Genomic DNA, 18,431 nt, shown 5'->3' on the forward strand with positions numbered 1-18,431 from the left:
GGTTCCGATTGCGGCTTCGTAAATGTAGCATAACATAGTTTTGGTCTAGGTCTGTGCATTTGGAGGCAACTAGCGGCGCGCGCATTCGTAAAATTACCTTTAATCCCGAACTACTCAAAATATTTTGATCCAAAAGCATCGTTAAACCAGAATGGTTTGACGCGATACTCCATTCCGCAGTACTTAAATAATTGGGTACATTCCTCTACTTAAAAATAAATTAATTATTTCACACCGTGCACGAAATAAAGCACCAGATCATTAACATAGATAGCAGTTATTTTTAAACACAATTTCTATTTAATCAATCGGATGGAAGTATAAAAAGTAGGTGAGTTGACTGTGACGTCACTACACACGTTTTCATATAAATTCCATATTAGCAAATCGTTTTGACAGTTCTAAAAAAGAAGCTGATTTGACTAGTTCTAGAGAAGAGCAATAAGTACTAGAGAAATAGACTTAATATGCTGAGATCTCTACAATGAATGTGTCCAGATATATAGATGATTTTATATAGAGTGAAAAATTAATGACGATACGTGCTTAGCTATATACAAAAGTAACGCTAAACCAACAACGAACAATTCTGTATGGTACCTGAGGGCCTACCGCGAACCACGTTCGACGTGTTGCCTCCCTGTCACACTTACGTACTAATTTACAAGTGCGACACAGAGGCAACACGTCGAACGTGGTTCGCGGTAGGCCCTCTGCTTCTGTAAATTCTGTAATAGTTAGGTGTATTTATGAGCAGGCGCCGCCGGAAAGGCTTTGAACACTTCGACTTATATTAGCATACTTATTTGTATGTAAATTACGAGCCACACCTCCTTTTTACTTCAGCTAACATAATCACGATAAAATCCACTCCGTTAAACCATTATCTAACTAATCCGTTACCCATAATGTTCGTTCCTACACGTAGAACAGTAACCTACAACACAGATAAGGCCATAAACGCATAAACTAGTGGCTCTGTGAGCTGTAGACCTCGCGAGCAGAGCTTGAAATAACATGGTGCTAAGAGCTTTAAATACACCGTGTTTTTTTTGATTTCCGTTAATTTCAAGGGTGCATTCCTGAGCTTAAATCAAGTAACTTTCTCAAAGACACCGATGTTCTAATTAAGTCCATTTCGGAGATAATCCATAATTTATTTTTTTACTATAAGGCCTCTACAAGCGTGTACACTTGCCTTAGGGCCGGCTTACATAATATATTGATTAGTGTTTAGAATGAGTTCATACATTTGCTACTAAACTTAAGTACAATCTCGGTCGATTGATGTACGAAATGACATTGATATGTCACAGATTTCAATTGTTTGGTTGAGTTAAATGTAATGCCCGTGTTACAACAACGCTATATGCTACATTTAATTACTTTTTAAACAAAAAAAAAAAACAAAAAAGAAAACAAAAAAATTTTTTTTTTTTAAATTAACTATGCCATTTAGTTCTTATAAACGTACTTAACTATACCCCGAAGTTAACGGAATTCAATAAAAACACGGTGTATAGTAAATTAAAGAAAAACAATACGAAATTTATGTGTAAAAAAATACAAAAAGTTATAATATCCCAGCATACAATTACTGAGGATCGAACCCAGACCCTCTGTGCAAACAGAAAAAGCGAACGTTTACAAACTGAGCCAAATAGTTCTTAGATGGGTTGACGAAATTTAGCTACTCCTTCTCAAATTAAAATTAGTTTAAATTAAATATCTAAATACCGCCTAAACCAGCGATAATTTTTTTCTGCATTTTTTGCTATTAACTCTGTAAACATGTCTCAAAAAGAAAAAAAGTCTTATGATATCGATACGACTATTTGTTTAGGCGCCAGGTATCACGACTCCGCCATTTTTAAAAAATTCCAAAAACCGGATTGACAAAAAAATTTTATTTAGTCATAAAATTCGGTCACAAAATTTCACGAGAATCGGTTAAGAATTGCGACCTGTAGAGGAGAACATCCGGACATACGAAAGCAAAATGCCCGAGTCAAAACGTAGACCTTCGCTTCGCTTCGGTCAATTATGGCAGATACATCTCATTCCGGCAATTAACTCTGTATATCTATTTTCTAAACAAGAACGGAACCAGTGCTCCGCGGACGGGAAAGATAAAAAGGCACAAAACCGTTGGAAAGCATTGCGATTGCCTCTTAGTGCTTCGGATAGGGTTGCCGCATGCTATGGCTATCGTAATCGGGGGTTAAGAAATTCGAAGTCTTCGAACAGCGGGTCTACTTCGGACACTAGTAGGTATAGGTAGGTACCACAGATATGAAATTGAATCTGTTGTAGGTACTTACTTGTTTTTGCGCTTATTTATGAAATATAATATACAGGATGATTCATGAGACGTGAGCAGGACTAATCCTGCACACTCAGTAACTGATAATTGATCGATCACCATCGTATTTAGGCGAAATAACAACACTTTTTCCTATTTTTTTACTTTTTGGTGAGGGCAAATTTAATTCTCAACAATCATGGTCACCCTACAGGACCTAATTAATAAACATAAAACCTCTTTAACCGTAATGACATTTTGATTACGAAGAAAATAAACTGTCAAACTTGAGTGAGATACGAGTTTTCAAAAGTAACCAGACCGTGATGACAGTAATGACATTCAATTTGACACAGAATATCGGTAGTTTAGTATTCTAATTTTAGGGTAACCATGCATGTAGAAAAAAAAATAACTTTTTTTTTCAACACGACTAGAAAATTAACGTTAACCTCACTAATACTAATACGAAACAGTTGCTTATAATGAACGATATGCGCAGTGTTAGTCCTGCTCACGTCTCCTGAATCACCCTGTATACGAGTATATGATTTTGTACTGGAATTCAAGCGTTGAAATTATTTTTCCTAACTGTAGTGCTTAGGGTGTTCCACCTGCCTACCACCACCACCTGGATGGGTGGAATACCACTCTAACGCATGCAGCGAGAAATTCTAATTTAGAATTTTGAGCGTAAGGGGATCTTATAAAACCTTGATCTTGTCACTTGTGTAGGCATATGCATACCTATAACTTTTCACCTTAGCCATAAGAACATGTACGACCCCGGCCCCACCCTTTTGCCGTGACCATTAAACTATTTTTTAAACATTTTATATTACCAAAACCTCGAGTAAACTCGTGTAACAAGCCTTATTATGGAAAGTGTAAATGTTTTATGTTTATTTTTAGGGTTCCGTACCCAAAGGGTAAAACGGGACCCTATTACTAAGACTTCGCTGTCCGTCCGTCCGTCCGTCCGTCTGTCACCAGGCTGTATCTCACGAACCGTGATAGCTAGACAATTGAAATTTTCACAGATGATGTATTTCTGTTGCCGCTATAACAACAAATACTAAAAACGGAATAAAATAAAGATTTAAATGGGGCTCCCATACAACAAACGTGATTTTTGACCAAAGTTAAGCAACGTCGGGAGTGGTCAGTACTTGGATGGGTGACCGTTTTTTTTTTCGTTTTTTTTTTTGCATTATGGTACGGAACCCTTCGTGCGCGAGTCCGACTCGCACTTGCCCGGTTTTTTCAAACAGTTTTTTGTCGTTGGCATCGTGGTGCCCGCCGCACTTGGCACAACCCTGCGACCCAGTTCTGGGTTGCATCAAGATCTAGTTCTGTTACGAGATTATAGTACTTACCTCCTTATAGAATCTCAATTATCACTCTACGCAATCTCAATATAGATAAATATTTAGTAAAATGATATTTCAATTTTGTTTTTATTGTGTAACATTTTCATAAAGTAAATGCGCTGCTTTTGATGACGCCATCTATAGTGTAAATAACATTATTTGCGGTATTTGACACATTATGACTGACGTATATATTATAGAGATGTAACTAACGCAAATCGATTGTCACAGCAAGCGATTACGATTGGATGGCACGTAGACTGAGGTATCGAATTGTGACGTATAATGAATTTTTATTTGAGATTTAAATAAAGCTAGAATTATATGGTTTTCCCGCAAGCTACCGGTCGGTCGGTGTATTTAATACACCGACCGAGTAGGTCGCACCCATTATCAAAATTGAAACTAACTGGGGATCTATTTTAAAGTTTATTTATGTTATTTCTGTGTCAAATTTGTTGTCTGTTAAGGGCGGGTTGCACCAAACCACCTGCTAACGTAAGCACGGTTCGCTAAATTTTAACGCTGACGTGGGGGTCTTAACGATTGCTAAATAAAATGCGTTGCACCAACTATAAAATAACAGGACGTTAAAATTACTAATCGGTAATCGTATTGCCGTATTATGAACGCATTCCTACCAAAAATTTTATGGTAGAATTTTTATTTTATATAGCAACCCAGTCATAAATGCCAAACTGAGTTGTCAAAATTCTCAAAGAGAAAAGTTTTGTAGGCGCGACCTACACATTCTTTGCAGATTTAAAATCTAAATATTCAACAATATAAGCCATTCCTGAATATATTTATGGTTATATATTAAAAACACTCTAAAGTGAAATGTCTGACTACGATTGTTGAATGGCCTAGCTAAAGTCGGAATCAAACAAGGAGCGACATTGCCCGGTAAGTTATCTTATTAGTTTAATGCTTATAGCTGCTTCCTACTTCCAGTCCTTTCAGAGCCCTAAGCACAAGCATGCACAAGTGATTACTTGCGCTAACTACGCTATCTACAACTATGAAGCAAAGACGATATTTAGGGAAAAAATTCCAATTATATTGTTGACAAAATAATGCATAACTGTTAGTAGCAGGCATTTGAGTTACTTTTGTACTTTAATTTAAAACTGCTTGGTCTAAGCATTAGTTGCCAAGCGGACCCCAGGCTCCCATGAGCCGTGGAAAATGCCGGGACAAACGCGAGGAATATGATGACTTATAATAATATCATGTTGCTTTCTTTTCAGGTTAGATTGACACCATATGATATGGAATACAAGATAAAAGTTACACACAAGTGAATGAATTCAAGAAATCAACAAATTATACAATTAAATTAACCGGAAGAAACTTGTTACAAAAAATAAAGTACAATTAGAAATATTATCTGAATTTCAATTTTGACAAGAAAATATATTGCTAGTTACCTTATCTACTTTGTTTTCCATTTCATACTACTATCCTTTTTAGGTACTTAAGCAGTTTAGTGACCAATGGAGGTAAAGGGTTACCCGGAGAGTAGATAAAGAACTTATTTATTTTACAATTATATTTAAGGAGGTACCTACCTATCAGTTATTATATTTTCAGTCATACAGGTAACTTGGTTATTAACTATTTTATTTTCTTCGGGTGTAGATAAATAATTAAAAAGCCAGTATGGAGGGAAAACAAATAAAATAAAATAATTCAGACCGAGGGCCTTTTCTTGTGACAAATTCAGGGCTATTTAGGTACCTATGTTAGGTTTAAATGTTATGTATATAGGGACTTGAGGTAGGTTAATCAGTAGGTACTGTACTGGAACATTATTTCCAATACATGGCTAGGGTTAAATATATTTCAATGTATGACTGGTTGAACACAAATTCAGGTGACAAGAAAACAAGCCATATTATATTTTATTTGACCCAGGTATTGGTAGTTGTATTAAAGTTTTATAAATGTTGCTTTGTATTTTTAAAGTCACTGCAAATGTTTTTTGACTATAGTGGAAGAGCCCTACTTACAGAATACCTTGAATTTTGTCAATAGATATGCTTGTCAGATGCAGATAGGGGTATTGTTCCTTTCTGCATCTGACAAGCATATTATAAGTTCCTTTAAAACAACTCAGTTGTTCTCATGTATGTTCCATATTTCCAGAATAATTACTCTACTAAGCTTGACAGCCAGTATCGCCTTGGCACGGTAATATATATTTTAGCTTTTTTTATTACTTAGGAAAGCGGCATCCCTCGGGCATTTATTTTTATTTTATGCTAAAGCAGCGGTCGGCAACTTGCGGCCCACGAGCCTCCATGGCTATTTTGTATGTAATATTGACAAACGTCAATGTCTGATAAAGACATAAATATTAACAAAGTGCGGCCCGCGACTACTTTGTTAACAAATACAATATAAAAGTTAAACTTAGTTAGTTAGTTAACTACTATGTGGCCCTTGGCTGCTAAAAGGTTGCCGACCGCTGTGCTAAAGGATGCTTTGCCATACTATGTTGATAATGGGTGCGGGATCCTATTAGAAGCAACACAAATTGCACTTGTAGTTGTAATTGCAATTCAAATATAGATAGCTCCAAAAATAATATTATTTTAGTTTAATGCCTACTTGGAAAGTTGTTGTTAGGGTTATGAATAAGATTATGTTGTAAAAGCAAATAAAACCCAAGTAAGTAGGAGTTGAAGTATTATAATCACTTTTGCATTACACATTTTTGTCACTTTATTATAACCTATTAGTTATGCCAACTAGTCTGGAATTGTCCCAATACATTCCACACTTCACAAAACTTCACTTGCCATACTTCACAAAATACTTGATTTTATATTTCGCAATTTGTTTTATGTACGTTTATAGTTCTAAACATAGTTCACTTCTATAGCGGGTTACGATTTTCAGAGGCAGACTTGTAGATGGCTATAGGTGCCATCTCGCTGTTTTCGAATATCATAGTTCGTCCGTGGTGGATTTGTCCAAAGGATTTATCATTTTTATCTTGATTCCAATAATCAGAAGCCTTTAATTGGTTTTAATTACCATCCTGGCGACAAGTAGTAGTGCCGACATTATATGCCGTCGAGTTTCATCTGATGGGACGTATTTGTTAACCTGTGATAACGTCAATCTGGTCTTAACTCCAACTTTGAGTCATTTTGCACGCAATTTAAACTTAAAACACGCACATTTCTTTTAAACTATAAATGAATTAATGTATTTATGAAAGACGGATCGTCTCCCAATTATAATGACTTTTAGAGCCATTCATGTCAACTGTCACACGTTTTTGCGTTTACAAACTCCACATTTCATTGTTATTAACATTTTTTAATAATTAGAATAACATATTTCCTAAAATTATTGAAAAATCAAATATAAATTCATGAAATACGGACAAATTCAATAAACTGCCGCCATTTTTATCAGGCGGTAAAATCGTTAACCAGTGGTCTACGACCGGTTAAGGGCAGCGTAACTTTTTAACAGACGTTAGGCGTGGTGCAACCCAAATATGCAGTTAGCGTTCGTTAGCGCCATCTTTAGCCATGATCAGCACATCAAATGGGCACGGTGCAACCCGCCCTAAGTGACGATAAATATATCCATATTTACAGTTAATTATCCACCTTTTCCTTATTTTTATTAAAAGAAAAATGAAAAATTCATATCAATTTACTTAGACGACTACCGATTCATAACGGTGGTGTCCGGCCAACCCTAAAATTAAAAAAAAAAAGACGTAGAACGTAAACGTTCGCAGTGCAGTTGTTTTCCTTTGTGATTTCGATGTGCAAAACATTTTACGTAGTATTGCTGTTGTGAGTGACAGACGTCAAATACCGCAAATAATGTTATTTACACTATACCATGCGCTATGTAAACTAAATAAATTAAGTACAGTCTGGGGTCGTTGTTCTAAGATGTTGTTGTTGTTTGATCTTGATATCGCGATTCAAGATTTTTACTACGCCGAACAGCGCCATCTAGCACGTGATTCATAAACTATACAATTAATGCTCTACTGTGGGGTCACGTGGGGTTCCCAAGAAAAATCTTGATAGCGCGATTCAGGATTTCTAGTCCACACCTCCACAGAACAGCGCCATCTAACATGCAACTTGTAGATATCATGAATAATACAGTAATGCGGCTTACGCTGAGCGCAGCCAGATAGGACGAAAAGAGGCTTAGAAAAAGAAAACAGCTACATTGTGTAAAAATATTTAATTTAAAATGGTTCAACGATAAAATTATATACAGGCTTATGATACAGCTAATATACACTATATAACAGATATACACGTATTTACAAGTTTGTTTTCCTAAATTTGGACCTCACAGTCACAGTGCTTGGTTTGGTTGTGACAATTGATGTACAGTACAGTCAGGAGATTAAACACAGAATTAATATCTATGGAAATCAAATCGTCAGGTGACAACCAAAACTCACTAATTACAAGTTAAAATTTTGATAATTTTTATTTTGCTGTAAGTGAGCTTTGTTTGTTATCTGACGAAATGTAAGTTATACAATTTTATATAACAAGATGGGTTCAAGGAGGGTCAGTGAGGGTCTAATTCCAGTCATTAACCTCTGACGCTCGGCCCACGCGGAACAACATTTCAATTATATGGCAATAACAAATGAATACAATCAATAATCACAATGTGGGTGTATACAATACTGCATCTATCCTCCTAAGTCCTGACGTCCTTTTAAAAGGACTGTAATGGAAAAAAATAAGGTTCCGAATGCAAAACTGCACTTGAGATACTCTGATGTAATTTAACTCTGATGTGAGACCCAGGGCTATTTTTGAGCGTTTTAATTTGGAACTTTCTTAAATTTCTAGAATTGAATGTGTACTTGTACAAGTACGTGGGGTCTCGCTAGGTTAATTTACGTTAAAACACTAACTACAATGCTTATAATATAATTTACATTATTTACAAAAATTATGACTATTTACACAAGTTCAAATTTAAAATGCTTATGTTAGATAAAATTGCAGGTTAAAAAATGGAATTAGGATTAGGAAGTTCGATAAATTATAAAGTGGGCATACATTGCATTAGTAAATTTATAACAAATCCGAAATTTAAATGACTTCCTTGATACACTATGGCGTTAAAAATGATAATCTGCTAGAGTCGGACCACGCTACATGGCATAAATATGACGTTTATAATGACACTACCTCACTTTGTCGCTGCAGATTTAACTTAGACAGACTCTATTAACATAATACTTACAACTCTGTACTTTTAAAACACCCACAGCCATGAACATTTTTAATTTAAACATGAAGGTAAACAAACCTATCGTCGGTACACCATACTACTAAAACTATGTGCTAACGTTCGGTACCAATAAATGGTTTGTTTACCCTAGTAGACATTTTTTTATCAATACAGGCGGCTCAAACGACGAGTAACAGAAATAAACTTTTTTTCACTTATTCGACACACATATTTGCTATAAGAATAACACTCCAAGGCTCAAGAACCAGTCTGTTATGAACCTTGAATGTTCTTATTATTTACATTAATGTTTAATGGACTTCAATTAATCTCAACGAATTTCATCATGTAAATATGATGTTTAACAAAATGTTTTAACTTCTAGACATTTACAAGCTCTAACCTGGAAATCGTAATTCAAGACCAAAAAAGTAAGACAATGTTGCCACTGCAATAATTTGTTTGTAAAATAGCAAATTCCTTTTTATAAATAAACACGCTAAGATAATTTATTAATTGGTAATTTTACTCCTACGATTTAAAAAAGTACTTTTGTTTACTTATTTTTACATAAATACAAGACGCGCTAGTAAAAAGTGGCTACATTGTCTTACTTTTTTCGGTCTTGAATTACGATTTACAGTTTAGCTGTATTATTCTAAGAGCATAAAGGACAAACAATTTTGTTGATTCACTCAGGAAATTGATTATGCTTTCAACGACAACTACTGATCAAGAACCATTTCATCCTAAGAGTATACAATATAAATATATTACTTTTAGTGTAAGATGGTTCATTCATTTAGTGTCCTACAAAAATCGGACACAATTTTATAATAGCGCTTAGGCCTTATTGCAGATTTGTATATAAATAATATAAATAAAAATACAAGACGATTCCACATAATTACGAATTGTGATGCTATTAGTAAAATATCTACAATAAATAATAATGCCTTTTCATTTTCTAATATTAAACTAGCAACAAGTAAATGACAATTTGCACTTAGGCCAACACACATACAATTGATCTTCAACACGTTAACGGATAATTCATTAACTTTATCCTTCCAAGGCCCACCATACAAAAAATAATGCCATTTGAATTTGAAATCAATTGTGAAGGAGATACGGTTAAATTTGCAACTTGGTTCCAATTGAAAATGGTTTAAATCACATTAAATTAATTAGTCCTGCGAGTAGGACCTTGGGCTTACGAGGATATTGCAAATAAAATCCACTGATGATCAGTTTTAAGGTGTTAGCAATTTTCTTAAATAAAACTTTGTTGCGATCAACTATACTCTCATTATTGCTTATAAAACATTCCTTGATTCACATACTATGTTAAAACCCTATTTAGATACTGACCGTATTACTTATTTTAACAGAAGGGGCACCAGCGACACAAATAGAAACATCTTAAAACGTAGTAAAAGTTGACAAGACTTGTGACATCTACGTTCAATAATCACAAATCTTGCAGGGGTCCCTTTCTCAAAAGCTTGTAACTGGATGTCACTTTTTGACAGCTTTTGTTATAAAGGGACTTCCACTTGTATTACAACTTACAAGCTTTTAAGAAACGGGCGCCTGGCAGGATGGATACAACATTATTTTCACACTTGTTTTTACAATCAGAGCAAATATAGTTTGCTATCCTCCTTAGGACTTTGCTACAACATAGTTCGCTCTATAGGAACAGTGCCCATCTGCCACCTGATAACCTAAACCGGAACGGCGCCAACAAACACAACAGTGGGCTCCTATGCTGTGTAAAGTTCACTTACGCTCCTATTCCGGTTCTACTAACACTTCCTATCCGCCGCTCCCATGAAAGGCACTATGCCTTCAGAACCGTCTCATTCCCTCTCTTTTCGCCCTCGAATTGGATGGTCACGCTACAGTTCACTCATTCCGGTACAAACCACCATAATATCATAAGCTACTGCCTATCCATGGAGGTACCAGCCTCCAAAACTGACCATCTCAACTGCCTATCCATGGAGGTACCAGCCTCCAAAACTGACCATCTCATTCTATCTTACTTTCCTATTCACTCAGCGACGCCTACCCGTCGCTGTGCTCGTCCTAGCTGTCGTGGTCGGGTTCTATCTTGCCTGCAGGCCGGATCATGACCAGCTGCTTATCGTCTTCACCCTCGGGATGGATGGTTTCTATGGTGAGCATCATCTTCTCGTCGCAACTGTCGTCGCCGGAGTCCGAGTACATGGATTGCGTTGAGGTGGCTACCTCCTGGAATGGTAAGGATGGAAATTTATAGCTAGGGATATTTAAAGAAAATCCTGTTTCCTAAGATGTTCTAGAGAAATGTTAAGAACGAGAGAATTAGTCTGTTGTGAGATTGGGTTGTCTTTTGTGCAATAAATATTATAGAAACAAAGCTTGGTTTGACAGTTTCAATGAGAGGTGATTAAAATGGTGGAGTGGAGTATAAGCCACTTAGCATTGGTTATCAATGATTCTATCAATAATAAGATTTATCATAAACGATTTTTTTTTTACATTTTTAGTATTGACCTTTACCATAAAGGACCATAGAGGCCTTTGCCCAGCAGTGGGACACTCAAATAGGATAGGAAAAAAAGTATTGGCAAAAAGGTAATTAGTAGGTTTTCATTCAGTTTGTTAACGTGATAGTTGTAAATGCTAATGCTTACCGTGATGCGATTCTTGGTATGTATGCGGACATGCTTGGCGAGGTGGTCAGAGCGCATGAACCGCTTGCTGCACTCGGGGCACTCGAAGCGTTTTTCGCCGGTGTGCGTCCGTCTATGCCGTTGTAATTCGTCTGACCGTGTGAACCTGGAAATGGTTTATGCAATTTACTAGTACTCCACATTTCCGAACTAAAAAGCGTTTAACAAGACACTCCAGTTTCGCTATCACCATACACGCGCGTATCTAAAAATCAACGCAAGCCGCGCTTCTCATTCCAACACTATAGTGTTGTTGAGTTTTTGTATACTACTTGAACCCATAAACCAAAGAAACTTTTATTTGCCATTTAGTAAAGATCGTAGGACTTTAATGCAACTGACGTGAACCGTTAGCATTTCAACTGCTAGCGCTGCCACTTTTACCGACTTCAGTTTGAGAGCCCCAATGTGTAATGATCGCGAGTCGTTTCACACACTCCATCTAGTCAAAGAAGTAAAATCTAATACCTTTAAACGAGCAATTCTTGTTTATATATATATCTCGGAACGATTTCGATGAAATTTGCTATATAGGGGTTTTCGGGGTCGAAAAATCGATCTAGCTAGTACTTATCTCTGGGAAAATAAGCATTTTTTAGTTTTTATATATTTTCCGAGCAAAGCTCGGTCTCCCAGATATTGGTAACACTATAACCACAGAATAAGTAATAGTACTACCATACAGAAAAGAAACTTCCTACAAAACCGAAGTTTGACAGCGGTTCAGGGATGAATTATGCAGTCCCTTTCTAATGGCACTATCCCTTTCGGCTAATTAGGGTTGTCAAAATTCAAGTAATTATGTTATCTGTTGTTGTGCACGCAACGGGACGTCAAGTTGTGCCAACCCTAATAATTGCTCGGAGCAATGCTGAGCCGAACGGAGCCGAGAATGCCCGAACGCTCAAGTTTCTTAACCCTGACTATACCTCTTTCCACAGAAGAGCCAATTGCAGAGGAAGGGCCGCTCGCCGGTGTGCCAGCGGAGGTGAGCGCGTAGATGTGAAGTCTTGCCGTACACCTTGTTGCAGCCCGCTATGTGGCATACGTGTTGCTTCTTGCGGTCTACTAGCCGGCTGTATGAGGAAAACATAATTTAATATAATTTGTGAGATTGAACAGAGAGAAGAGTTTTATGACGTAATTATACAAATATAATACTTAACTAAAATTATCCTGTTATTGAAACAACAAATTTTAAAATGCAGAGCGATTTTATGTTGGTGTAATCTGTGTAATTCATAATTCAAATGGAAAATTAGCAATGCCCTTTTGTTTTAAACAAAATCTTTACTCCATCACAACTTTTATCACAACAGACAAAAATGAGGAACTTGTACCAAAAACACTGTTAATTATTTATTCAGCAGGAATTGAAAGCAAAACAGTATTAAAAAATGAATAATATAAACTACATACCTACAATAAAACTACCTACAATAAACTACCTATAATAAAAATTATTAAACACCTTCATATTCGACAGCTGGTATATAAAATTGACTGCAACATATTTTTACATAGATAAATTCATAAAAACACTCACTTCTCTCCTTGATCACAGTTGGGACATGTACAGGCAACCCGCTTCATCATCCTCTTGCCACTGGGACTGGCCGCTCTCTGCTTCCCATTCTCACACTCGGTACCCGAAGTGTTGCCGCTGTTGCTGTTGTTACTGTTGTTGCTATTGTTGCCAACTGTGACTATCTGCCACTTGCCCGGCTCGTTGGGGTCTTGTTGGATTTGCTGGCCTGCAATCAAGGATGAACTTTTAAGTTTTATTTTTAGGCCTTTGCCCAGCAGTGGGACACAGTAGGGTTTCAATAATAATAAATTTCACTTATTTTCAAATTCAAATAGAATTAGAAGATATATTTATTTCAAAAATTAATATTACAGGAGAGTAGGGAATGCAAATTGGTTATTTTTTGTATGGAAATAACCGCGGTTTCGGTTAATAACTGATAATTTCCATACAAAAAATAACCGATTTGCATTCCCTACAGGAGAGGCAGTACAGTGATCCCCACACTAGGCTCAGCCTGTGACGTGGGGATCTTAGCGAAATACGGAGTACTGACATATCGTGGCTATTATTTTACCGGCTATTTTTTATTTCATAGTAGGATTAACTCAAAGCTCCACTTGCACCATCACACTAACCTGGGGTTTTCCGGTTAAACTGTTAACCCAGTGTCAAATTGTACTGGTAACCATGGTAACTCCAGGCTTAACTGGTTAACCCTGATTTAGTGAATGGTGCAAGTGGCCCTAAGAATCCCAGACATAATCCAATTGTGGTAAAAAAATTCATACTTTTTGTATGGTTTGATGGAGTTTAAGACATAGGCACAAATCACGATAATGACAATGAAGATAATGCATGGACAAAAAGTAATAGTCCCACTCTTCCTCTTTAGCTGGCATTTTTAAGTCATACCCACAATAAATGCCATATTCATCTTTATGGCAAAGGTAATAAAAATTAATGACTAAATACCGCATGATGATTACATGTAAGCTTACAACACTATTTACCAAATAAAATTGACTTAAAATTACACAGTCTAACCTAAAAATGATTGCTACCAGTAAGAATTAAACATTTCTAAAAGCAACCCACTACTTCTCCTTCTTGACACAAATATCTCTTAAATACAAACCTGCACAAAACTATACTTAACCAATAATAATAACACACCAAACAACATGTGATATAGCTTAACTCCCCTATCTTTACTCATAGAACTTTAAGTAGTAAGTGAATTCGTTAGTTTACATCCTACAACACATTATTAAACAATTTACCATTATCGCCAGTGAGTGGATCGTCTTCGCCGGACAAAGGCTCATCCTTTGGTTCAATTTTAACTTCATCTAATTCTGCTGGCCACATTGTTTTAACTATAAATTAAAGTTGCAGATTTAACGTAATATAAATATTGAACTAATAAAAATACAACAGTTTTTAATCAAATAAATTACGCTTAAATTTGGAACACGCAGAAACAAAAACTATGTTGACGTTGACTGCGTCGGTCTGACAGACGCTAGCTTGACAGTTACTCAGTGTTGCCATACGAAAAATTTTACGTAACCTTGTATGACATTTTTTTGTAATGTTGGCTAAATTGGTGCAGCCTTGAATCTATATAACCTTATTGTTTGTGAATAAAATTAGAATAGTTTTTTTTTTATCTGAAGTAACGGACGAAATACTAAACTAAAAAAAACTCCACAGAGTCCAAACATATGAATGGAGGGATAAAAAGGAAACACCCTTCGAGCAACACCGGCTTCCGACACATCGGAAGGGAGGGGCCCAAGCGATATCTCACCGTACAAATCTTTCTGCCATTTTTCGCGGGGGGAAAGGTGCACACAGTCGCACTTCTCACACACTTACATACAAAATCCAATCTGTAATTACGACACAAATACATAGAAAATGACACACGTCAAAGACAAATCTTGCAAACCTCGATCTCTTTTTGTGTACGGACGAGTGACAAGTGTCACAACACGCACACTAACACATTTTCGTTGAAGTATGTTATTGTATTCTGAGAGATGAAAAGTCGGATTTGTCGCTCGACCGATCCGCAATTTGTACTGAGCGAGCAAAATCGATAAATCCAACAATTACATGAGACTAAAATTTAATAATTGTGTTTAAATGTAATTAAACGTATGATATGTAAAAAAAATATTACATGTGAAATGTAACACTTTCTTTTTGTAAATTTGATGTCCCCGACCTCTTTTTATAACAAAAAACCGAGCAAACAGGCATATTTGTGCAGCAGTGTTCACGCGCGCGTCTGGACTCGGTCTAGTGAAAAATCCAAGTGCAACTAGTTTTATTACCCGCGCTAGATTAGATTGACGCGCTAATCTTGTACCTCGGCAGAGGGGAAATAGTGCGAATGCCGCCTCCCTTCCGTGTTGCTCGAAGGGAAACACCTCATAAAAATAGAGAAATGGAAACTTGATTATTTCTGACAGTATACTTCTGAGAGATTTGTGTTCTTATAAAAAAATAATCAGGAGGATTAAATCTATATCATACTAAAATTCGAGATGACCGTTCTGGCCTAGTGGGTAGTGACCCTGCCTATGAAGCCGATGGTCCCGGGTTGGAATCCTGGTAGCTATGGTAAGGGTATTTATTTGTGTAATGAACACAGATATTTGTTCCCGAGTCATGGGTGTTTTCTATAGTACATTATAGGAGAGGACGGAAAACCGCTAAAAGATGGACGAGTGCGTTTGAGGGCCGACACGTTAGTGGAGGCCCTCAAATAATACGAGTCCATCTTTAGCGTTTCCGGCCGAGGCCTTACATAGTGCTTTTCACGACTACTGCGAGGAAATAAGAAAACATTTGCATAACTATAAGTACTAGCCCGCGATTTCTCTGGTAGCTAATTACTAACCACTGCCTGTGCTGTCTCTTGAATTTCGGTAGGCGTCAGCGTAAGAATATAATTTTCTTCACTAGATGAACTCATTTTTATAGCGAGCGTAGATACGTGTTTCTTGTATTTTTAGTCAAACACAATTTACACTATCCAATTCATTAAGTATTTTCAGATCCCGCCTTTTCTACTTTTTTTATTACTTTTGAGAGTCGTTTTTCTGTTATTTGCTTCAAACCCACTCTAAACTTAGAAGCGTTTTTGTTAAAAAAAAACACAAACAGCTACAAAAGTAAAAAACGCCTTAAGCGTGAACTGAATGGATAATTGTTAAAAAAAAATGAACTGAATGGTTTTGACATTTCTTTTTTTTTAAACAAGAAAGTGGTCCTATAAATAACGTAAGTTTATTTTTGAAGGAAAAAGTTGCGCCAAAAAAGACCTTTTATTGATTTTTATGTTTTTTAACTGATACTCATTGCTGTAGCGAACCGTCACCAATGACAGATGATAATAACAATGAAACATTGTAGTAGTGGTGGTTCAAGTGCTACAGCTATTGCCTACTTTCCAGCTTGGTTTTAGATCATCTATTGCCATATTTCCGAACAGTGGCGTGAAAAGTATATAAGTATAATTATATTATATTTATAGTTGTCTGAGTACCCACAACACAAGCCTTTTTCTTCTTGAGCTTACCGTGGGGCTTACTGAATTTGTGTAAGAAATTTCCTATAATATTTATATTATTTATTTCACGACATTACCTAAATCTAAGGTTTCCGATACCGTTGAAGACAAAACGCCTAAACTACTTACCAATGACAGGCTGCGGTTGAGGCTGAGCCTGGGGTAACTGTGCGATTTGCACGCCGGGCAAGCCCAGCGCTGGGACTAGCTGCACAGCTCCGCCGATGCCGCCCACGCCCAACGTTGGCATCTGTGCAAATCATTTCTAATTAGTTCAATTGAATAAGTCTCGAGTTGTTAAAAGTTGTATAGCAACAAAATTTAATATTGGAAGGGAAGAGGGACTAGATTTTCTCAGCTCGTTAATGGTGAATAATGTTTTATGAAAGGTCTACAGGGCATCAAGGGTGAGGTTCATTTCAATGTTCCAGTGACCGTTTAGTTTAGGTGTTTTTTTTTTGTGAATTTAAGGACTGCTCAGCCTGCAAACCTACAGCTCTTAGTTCCCAGTCGGAAACGAGGCTTCCGACCAATGTGAATTTGGTAGTTTCCGACCGTGATGATTGGGCGTTCGGAACAGAAAGCTTGATTGGTCACCGTGTAGTAAATATAAGGTTTTCTGAACCTTGGATTAACCTGTAGGCACATTTCGTCTGCGTTCTGTAGTCCTCTGTATGTTAGATCTACTGGATCAAGTGTCTCTTAAGAACGCTACAGCTATTCTTCAAGGGGTTCTCTCATCCCCTAGTACCTGAACGACATTAGGACGCACGTTGCTAGTGGCGGGTATGACTGTGACCTGCTGGCCGGCAGGCGTGCTGGTTATGATGGTCTGCGATGGTTGTTGCTGGATGGCTGTGGTGTCGCCCTGCATGGGGTTCTGTACGGCCTTTATACGTTACCAGGGTCCGAGCAGCGTGGGATAAGGTGTGAAGTTTAGATAGATTTTAAATTTGAAATAAGAATTAAGAAGTTACGCTCACCTTTTCTGCCATAAGCGTAAATAGTTAAACGCAGTACAATTCCTTCCTTGAAAAGAGAGCTATAGTCTGTCAAGCCATTTCCGTCAGTTGAAATGAAAGAAGCGGTAAGTTTAAATAATTTAGGCTCGAAGGCCGGTGGCCTATTTTTGCAAGTATAACTTTCTATGTATCTTGTATGGGAGGGACTTTTTGATGACGGGTACGTGTAACTCTAACTATGGACTTCTGTGTAGTTATGTCATTTAACCACATAACTAAATAAACAATAATGTTTTTACCTGTAGCGTTATGGTTCCTGGCGTTTGCCCGGCACTGGCGGTGGCTTGTGTTGCTCCGTTTTGCTGCTAAAAAAACAGTACATTATGATGTGACCTAGTCAGTTCATACGAATTCATTATGCGAACGCCAATAATATCGGGAGTCCTCGTATATGTTTCATCAGTTACACGCTTCCAAATACGTTAACCCGCATGATAATTACCTACAATGTAGGACTACTCTCGCGATGGTTTTTGACATTCGCAGTTATCCAAGTCGTGTCAGTTTTTTGACGAATATCACTGACAAACCTCAAACATTTTGCGTAGTCTACATATTCGTGCAATCACACATCCTTTCGCAAACCCACTCACGCTCCGCATTCGCGAATCCGACAGCCTCTCACATGTGTGCAAATCTCCGCACAAATTACAAATTCTCGT

At 36.9% G+C, this 18,431-nt stretch overlaps 1 protein-coding gene and 1 long non-coding RNA gene across 4 annotated transcripts in view; both read right to left on the reverse strand.

Moving 5' to 3' along the window:
* Positions 1 to 7,884: 7,884 nt before the first annotated feature.
* On the reverse strand, positions 7,885 to 10,209 carry LOC134790481 (uncharacterized). Its single transcript, XR_010144192.1, has 2 exons — positions 9,558 to 10,209; positions 7,885 to 9,312 (listed from the first exon to the last, which is right to left on the reverse strand). It is a non-coding gene; the product is annotated as an uncharacterized LOC134790481 (long non-coding RNA).
* Positions 10,210 to 10,916: 707 nt separating this feature from the next.
* LOC134790482 (transcription factor Sp3-like) overlaps positions 10,917 to 18,431 on the reverse strand; it is a 28,862-nt gene continuing 21,347 nt past the window's right edge. For 2 of the 3 annotated variants that reach the window (XM_063761286.1, XM_063761288.1), the window contains exons 12-17: positions 18,009 to 18,074; positions 16,877 to 16,997; positions 13,183 to 13,390; positions 12,566 to 12,712; positions 11,598 to 11,742; positions 10,917 to 11,172 (exon numbers count right to left, since the gene is read on the reverse strand). In XM_063761286.1, coding sequence (XP_063617356.1) covers positions 11,008 to 11,172; positions 11,598 to 11,742; positions 12,566 to 12,712; positions 13,183 to 13,390; positions 16,877 to 16,997; positions 18,009 to 18,074 — 852 coding nt within the window. In that variant the 3' untranslated portion in view covers positions 10,917 to 11,007. The remainder of the gene's footprint in view (positions 11,173 to 11,597; positions 11,743 to 12,565; positions 12,713 to 13,182; positions 13,391 to 16,876; positions 16,998 to 18,008; positions 18,075 to 18,431) is intronic. The other variant, XM_063761289.1, reaches the window with a different exon arrangement.

Source organism: Cydia splendana, chromosome 5 (assembly GCF_910591565.1).
Source record: "Cydia splendana chromosome 5, ilCydSple1.2, whole genome shotgun sequence".
NCBI lineage: Eukaryota > Metazoa > Arthropoda > Insecta > Lepidoptera > Tortricidae > Cydia > Cydia splendana.